This window comes from Glycine soja, chromosome 9, assembly GCF_004193775.1.
Source record: "Glycine soja cultivar W05 chromosome 9, ASM419377v2, whole genome shotgun sequence".
In the NCBI taxonomy this organism is placed as follows: Eukaryota; Viridiplantae; Streptophyta; class Magnoliopsida; order Fabales; family Fabaceae; genus Glycine; species Glycine soja.
The window spans coordinates 36,356,863-36,365,256 of record NC_041010.1 but is presented as its reverse complement, the minus strand read 5'-3'; the positions used below and the strand labels follow the sequence as shown (position 1 = coordinate 36,365,256).

General features: G+C 33.9%; 1 protein-coding gene across 1 annotated transcript; it reads right to left on the bottom strand.

The window, feature by feature from the left end:
- Window positions 1-3,096: 3,096 nt before the first annotated feature.
- Window positions 3,097-8,336, bottom strand: LOC114368644. The gene is made up of 3 exons (XM_028325860.1): window positions 8,119-8,336; window positions 7,713-7,803; window positions 3,097-6,131 (listed from the first exon to the last, which is right to left on the bottom strand). The coding sequence occupies exon 3, from the start codon at window positions 5,962-5,964 to the stop codon at window positions 3,526-3,528; it is 2,439 nt and encodes an 812-aa protein (XP_028181661.1). The 5' UTR covers window positions 5,965-6,131; window positions 7,713-7,803; window positions 8,119-8,336; the 3' UTR covers window positions 3,097-3,525.
- Window positions 8,337-8,394: the final 58 nt, after the last annotated feature.

The following is an 8,394-nucleotide window of genomic DNA, read 5'->3' as shown; positions in this document are numbered from 1 at the left end:
TTTATGTACATATTTTACATTGATATTCTTTGTATATACAGATATTGTACATGAACTCATTTCATGAGTATTGTTGGTTTTATTTATTTTCATTACTAATGTTAGTTTTAGTTATTTTCATTGATTGTGTATTCCATTTGTGTTTATATACACGCGTGTTATTAAAATGGTCTAGTTAACTTAGTTTACCAACTAATAAAAAATAATTTAAAATATAACTTTAAATATAATTGAAATAAAGAAGTTGAAAAGGGTGTAAAAAAAAATAATTAACCAAAAAATGGACATCATTCGTTATCTAAGATCTTATATAACGTACTAATATTTTTAAATTCTCTTATAATTTCAATTTTCCCACTTATACTAATGATCATGTAAAAAAATGTATTATAAAGTAGTTAGTATTTTAATTTTTTATATAATACTAATTTTTTTTTTATAGTCTTTATAATATTAATAATGATATGATTAATTCTTTATAATATTATCTTTTATGTATTTATTGATTTTTATTAATATGTATAAAATAACCTTAAACAATAATTATAATGGGACTGAGTAAGTATTTTAATATCATCTTCAAAACAAATTTATTCTAAAAATATATATTAAAAAATTAATTATTTATAATAAATCAATATTTATAAATATATTATAATTAATAAAATAAAAAATAGATTTAATTATATTATAAATAAATATGATGTATTTTAAAGTATATTATAATTATTTTTTCTCTTACGGATCAAGTTGATCCGTAGGAGGAAAACTAAGCAAGGGCAATTTTGTCATTTTTTAAGAATGCTGGGTGCACCTAGCAAGTGGTTGCTTTTGCTCAGTGTGTCTAAGACATGTTCGTTCAGGTTTGGCTTCATTTGGGTTTTTTTTTAAAGGATTTGAGTGTCATTGCAACTGACAACATGTGGATTTCAAATGCTAGTTGAACGTCAGACATTTGATGAAAGGGACATGCTAGGTGCACCCAGCAACATTGCTGGTGTACCCAGCAATTAAGTGAATGGGCAAAATTGCCCTTGCGTTAAAAAAAAAATAATTCTTCTGGTAGAACAATTTGTGTTCTACCGAAAGAACCTTCTTCCGGAAGAACAATTTGTGTTCTACCAGAAGAACCTTCTTCCGGAGAAACCTTCTTCCGGAAGAACAATTTGTGTTACCGGAAGAACCTTCTTTCGGAAAGCTTTCCGAAAGAAGGTTCTTCCGGTAGAACAATTTGTTCATCTAGAAGAAGGTTCTTCCGGTAGCTTCTCCGGAAGAAGGTTCTTCCGGAAAAACAAATTGTTCTACCGGAAGAACCTTCTCCCGGAAAGGTTTCCGGAAGAAGGTTCTTCCGGTAACACAAATTATTCTTCCAGAAGAAGGTTCTTCCGGAAGAAGAATTATTTTTTTTAACGCAAGAGCAATTTTGTCCATTCACTTAATTGCTGGGTGCACTAGCAATGTTGCTGGGTGCACCTAGCATGTCCCTTGATGAAATGTAGCATTTGTAATAAGATAAGGAGTCGTGTAAAATGAACCATGAAGGATGGATACTTAAGATTTAGAGTAAAATAGTAATCTTAATACTAAATTAAAGAAAATGTATTATCCTCTTAACTTTGATCCATTTTTATTAACCTTTGCAGAATTAATTTTTGAATAAAATTGATTTTTAAACTGAAATGATTTATGTTTGAAAGATTTTATTCTAAAATCAAATTAGTAGTATGATAATAACATTATGTATTTTTGGATTCAAGGTAAAAGATACCTAAAGTTGAAGCTAAACTTTTGTGACTTTGTACTTAAATTCACATTAACGAGTATTTTAAGGAGATGATTAACATGAATTTAAATATGTAATAAGGAGATAAAAAAGTAAAGTGATCAAACAATCTTCCCATATTTCATTTTATTCTAATATTGGATATGATTCAAATAATAAAAACTCGATCTCGTCTTATTTCATTCTACTCCACCAATTCAAACATTACCTTAATTTATAGAAGTTTTGCTTTTTTTTCTAAAGTATGACTAATGTGTAATTTTAGTCTTTCAGTCATTTTTCATTCAAATTAATTTATTTCTAACACTCATATATAAACCTTCAAAGCTTTGTTTTTTACTTGAATAATTAGCTATTTAAGATGAAATTGAGATTAAAAAATGGTGTAAAATGCACAGAAATAAAGATTTAATTGAATTTGATGGATTTTGTAGCATGTAAGATTAAGGTTTTAAAGGAGAATTTTGAGAAATTTTAAAGAAAAATATAACGCTTTTTATTGCTGATTTTTGAACGAAAAGTGATTTATTCAATGGATTCAATTCGTGTAAACTGAGGAAAAAAATGGAAAAAAAATGAGAATTTTAAATAAAAAAGATTATTGTTACAATTTAAAAAAAAAATAATGTTAGATATGACCTTAAAATGATTGGAAAACCAAAATCGTATTGATAATGGTAGAGAAATGAAAAATATAGAAAATATATGAAGACAATAAAATTATTAACATGTTTATGTGCACAGTGACATATGTTCGAAAATCTCATTTAGTTAGAAATAACAATTGTTTATTTTTGGTCGAATGACCATTTCTAGTCCACAGCAATCCAATGTTCCAAAATCACATCTAGTGAAGAGAATTAAGTTGTTTTTGGTGGAATGGCTATGTGGTCCACACTAATAAAAAAAATACAAATTAGATTGATAGAAAGTGATGGAAAAAAGCATGAATACAATATAATGATATTAATTAAATTTTATTTTTAGACTATTTAAAATAAGATAAAATGCATTTTGTAGAGAAACATCCAAACTTTTTTGGTTTATTACGTTTCATTTCCATCCCAACCCAAAGTGAATAGAACGTTTTTCTCTTTGGAGTTGATCTCATTTAATTTGAAAAATGTAGCTATAGAATTTTCCAAAACAAAATTGTAACCTTGGATTATTTTAAAATCATAACAAAATTTATTTACTACGAAGTTGGCGATAAAAGAATGATGGAGAAACAGGAATGCTTTGAAGTCTTTATTGTTACATTGAATCAAGCTCACCATGAAATTAAATCAAATCAAAATTTTAAGCAGGTAAACTGGAATCAATTTGTAATTTATTGTATTGATCTTTAACGGAGCTAAATATCTTACAAATTTATGGACAGCGACTGAAGCACCTGCCACACTAAATCTGCTTTACAAAACAAAATTGAGTAAGACCCTAAAATGTAAATAGAAAAGGGCATGTAGCCTTGACCCATAATGTTAGAACAGAAGGGAAATCCCCCCACAATTTGTAGCTAGCAAAAAAATAGACAAAATTAACCCTTCACAAAATATGATGGTTGGATAAGAGAAAATGATTGAAATCTCTGATCCATCCAATAAATAATCACAATGTCAACTCATTATGGATCCTATTTTGTCAAATTAATTTTGGGTCTCTGTATTCTTCATTCCTTGCACGAGCCAGAGATTCCAAAAGTTGATTTCTTGTAGCATGCTACATCCCTTTGCAATTACAAGCTACTGCAAATCTTCTCTCTCTTTGTCCTCTTTCAAAGTTTCTACCTCCTGCATGTCTTTGTCCTTTCCCTCCTTTTCTTCCCTAAGTCTTCCGGTATCATTGGTCATTTCCTCATTGCCTTTTTTCATGTTATCACTTGGTTCTACTTCCTGCATGTCTTCGTCTTTTGCCTCCTTTTCTTCCCCATGTTTTCCCATAGCATCGATCATTTCCTCATCATTATCTTTTTTCATGTTATCACTTGTTTTTTTTACATCACTATCCTCATCGTCTGCCACGTTTTCCTTCTTCACAACTTCTATTACCTGAAGAAGTTCAAATGGAGTAGCAGCTGGGTCCAGCACCCTGCAACCCTTTGGAGCCTCTGGAGCTTCTTGACCAGTGAGTACATATGAAGGTATTTGATGAGAGAATCGAAACATCTCTTCCCTCGGAATGATCCTGATTTCTTTTGGATCTAAGTGGTGGTGAAACACTGTCCTGAATCCAGCCACTTTGACCAGAGGAATAACATCTATACCATGCCCTTCAATAAAATCCTCAAGTACTTCAACCACATCAAACTTGTGTATAACCTCATCTGCTGTTAGCTCATTCCAGTCAGGAGACCAGTTCCTGTATATGGCCCAAACATCACCTTTCCTCGGATATATACAAATGGCTCCCTCAGCACCAGTTCTCCACCTAACCTTATGGGAGAAAAAATTGGTAGAACCACAAATTTCAGGTCTGCTTGTTCTGAAATCCCCACAAATTTTTGAAAAGCCTGAAGCAACCCATTTTAGGGGGCCCAGTTCACTGTTGGTATTTGGGTTGAGCCAACTGATCTGCATCTTGAACGGATTCAGGGAGATGATGCGGCGAATCAGCACATAACATCGAGGCATCCCATCATCGTTATCATACACGGCCCATACTTGATTTTCACCAAAAGATCCTTCAGTTCGATCTTTGCAAAAATCATGGAAATCAGGATATAGTACATCTACAGGTGTTGTTTCCAAAAATTTTCGGCTAACTTTAGCAATTGTAGAACCTGCAAATGGCTTGATGGCTCGGGATCCGCTTTTTCTATCTTCTGACTTCTCAATGTTATCCTGAGCACACATCTCAGAGTTTCTGGAACATTTTTCTCCTTTCTCACTCACTTCTTGGAAGTCATTTCCATTCTCTTTCATCGCAGTTTTATCAACAGCATTTGACTGAACTTGCCTGAGTTTATTGCTAATTTCTTTTCTAGCTTTTTCCATAAGAAGATTCTTCAGTTGAACTGGGGAGATATCTCCCACATGGCCGGTCTTGCTGATTCCATTAACCCTATTATATTCAAAATTGCCCTGTTTAGATCTGAATGAGTTTGTTTCCTTACCATGGTTACTCGCACTAGCATCCTCCATGCCCCCCCTTCTTCTCTTAGAAGGATTATAGTAACCCTTTTTAGAAGCATGCTGCTTCCTTTTTAAGGCCTCTTCCCTTTTCCTAGCTGCTTGTGCCTCTTCACGATCTCGCTTCACCTTATCATATGCCTGCTGAACCACACTTGCAGCTTGAGCAACATTAGAAACACCAGATATTTTTGAGAATGGAGCCCACTGGAAATTGGCCTTTTCATAGGAGTCAGTCTTACTACAAGACCCTCCTCCAACATTTGGGGCTGCCATGTTATTCTTTCCAGCATTAGATTTGCTTTTATTAGGTTGGCGGCTGGAATTTTGCTTCTGTGAAAAACTCCATTGAGTTGCAGGTCTAATACCACTTGCAGGTGGAGGAGCAGTTTCTACAGCCACAAATGCCTCATGGCAGTTGGGACATAAGAGTTTAAGGTTAAGATAAACTCTAAGATACTCATACTGCATTTTGCATCGACGGCAAACAGTCCAAAATGTATTTGATTTTGACTTATGAGTAGAAGATGAAGCATGCTCTTTTGCAGTATTCTTCCGAGTAGTTGCACATGAAGGGGCGGTCTTAGTGAAATTGAAACTACCATTAGTCCCTTTTTGTGATGATGGACCTCCAAACTTAGTAGAAACTTTCCGGTCTCTTCCACTTCTCTTATCATACGATGCCCTTTTAGCCTTATCTGATAGTAAACTCCATGCCTCTGAAATGAGTTTAAAGGCCCCATCAGCTCCAATGGACTTGTTCTTATCAGGGTGAAGCTGGAGAGCTAGCTTCCTGTATTGTCTCCTGACAGTATCTTCGTCAGCAAGGGGGTCCACACCAAGCACACCATACCAATCTGCTTCTCCATTTGTTTTATTCTCGGCAGCAATATACACATCAAGTGTTGCTACCATTTGAGAAATACCCTCAAGATCCGGAAATAAATTTAAGGCCTTCAAAGCAAATTTCTTTGCACCCAATGTATCCTTTGCAGCAAACTTCCTCTCAGCAATTTCTTTAGCTCGGGTAGCCTCATCCTTATTGCACTCCATTTCAGTCACCTGCCTTCTCAATGTTCTTGTCTACTTTCTCAATACGTTGTTGAGATATAACAATATCAACATTTCAATCTAAAAATTTCCTGCTTCTTTAAATATTTCTACATAGTTTGAGTTCCCATACAAGCTTTGAAAAGCAATTTGTCCATGGCAACCGAACCCTATAAAGACAAAGCAAGCAAGTTATAGTAAATAAATTAACCCACGTAGAAAATTGAATTCAAACAAATTTAACTACAGAAAACTACACATGCAATATTATTTGGGTAATGTTGCAGTATGCTCAAGCTTACAGTCGCATCACCTATGGCCTGCATTTACACATTTCACAAGAGATGCACAGTTTTGAAAGAATAGAACCTACACAAGTTTTAGAAAGTGATCAAAGCAGCAATCAAGCATCTAGCTGTGACAAGACCATTATTATTTTAACAAACACCACTAATAAAAGTAATTATGCTGTGTAGACCCAAAATTTTGGTGTAATAGGAATTGAATCAAAATTGTCAATCACAAAATAGTGGCACAAAGCAGCCAACTCCAAATCTGGCTATAACAGTAGTGGGATGGCCGCAATGCTAAAAGCTTAGCATACATGTTAAGTAATTTATAATTATACCACATAAATATAAATGCTCAAAAATTCAAAAAAGAAAAAGCAACAAAACTTATAAATTTAAAAAAGAAAAATTAAAGGGAGGAAAACACCCAGTCGAAATTGCAAGATTCCCTCATCCCCATAACAGCCTGCACAACACTCTTACAAGGGGGCAAGAGTGGATTTTTCTAACTCTATTAGAGTCGCAGCAAGCAAGCAAAAAATACGGGAGTGATGGCCACAAGAAAAACCGCAACACAAAATTGCTTCTGTAGCGGTCAACAGCCACTCCGTAATGCACCACCACTGTCGCGCCGCTATTGTGGGGCTCTTGACAACTATGAACTTAATGGTGGGAAATTAATTAATTTTTTGTATTTCAGAAGTTTAGTACAGAAATGGAAAGACATTTCATTTTACTCCACGATGTTTTAAACCCTAACCAGACCAGCCAGTTCAACTGATCAAACCTTAAATTAACAACATGCGTGGCAAATTAAATTAAATCTCAAATATAGAAAATACAAGGTAAATATTATTTGAGCAATGCTACAACATTCATCGGCCAACAATTACAAAATATACAACAGCCAAACAGTTTAAAACAGTGTGAGACCTAAAAGTTTTGGAAAACAAACAAAGCAGCACTCAAGCATTGCATAACAAGAGCATTATTATTTCAACAAATACTACTAGAAGTATGTCCATTACATTTACAGTTTACAGTAAACTAATGGAAAGGCATTTACTTCCATTTCATTACATCAATGTTTTAAAACCCTAACCAGACCAACCAACTCAACCAATCAGACCATGAATCGGCTGTTTCTACAGTTGATTCCCATTATTCCTTACCATCAACTTAACCTATTAAACCAACTCGGGCCTCTCGGCAGTTTGATTTAAAACAAATAGCATTATGTCCTTATGTTATTAGGCATATCACATGAAAATGGAATCAACACATAGAGGAATAACAACAGCAATTGAAACTTAAGCAAGGAGACAAAATCCAAAAACACAACAGAACCAATTCCCCTACTAATCCATAATTCATCACATGGCACGCAACTTCATAACCGAAATGAAAATCAAATTTACTCATTTCAAGTAAAAGCAGTAATAGCATAATATTCCAAATTACCAGAACCAAAAACTCGAAGACACCGAATCTTCCACCGGAACAGCCTGAGAAAAATTTCCAGCACACTATGGCGATCACCGACGGAGAGATTCTGATAAAGGGAAACGAAACCCTAAATATTAATATCAAAATTAACAAAGGAAAAATAAAAAATGAAGAAAAATGAGAAAAAGGGCAACCCTAAAATCAGTTGAAGTTAACGATTTTGGAATTAACACAGGAAAAATAAAAAAATGAAGAAAAATGAGACAAAGGGCAACCCTAAAATCAGTTAAAGTTAACGATTTTGGATTGAAAAGTGAGAATAAAGGAGATTGAGTAATAGGGGTTAAGGAAGCACGAAAAATAGCACCATTTTCATTTTTTTTCTTTTGTTTTGGAGTGAAGAAGAAAAGTGGGGACTTACAGTAACGGAATTGAGGATCTTTGGAGAGGAAAGAAGAAACAGTTCCAGTGAGAGTTGTTTTGTTTTGTTGGCTCTGTTCTTCTCTGTTTTGCTGTCTTGGTTACGAATTGCTCATGCCTTTTCTCCTTCTCTCATGTTTCAGGGTCACACACACTTGGGGAGGAACATCTCTTTCACAATGATAATTTTTATTTTTTTTTCTTTTGTTTTGAAGGAATTTTATAACAAGTTGCGGCATTTTATAATGTTTGGTGTGAAGGAGTATTACTGTATTAG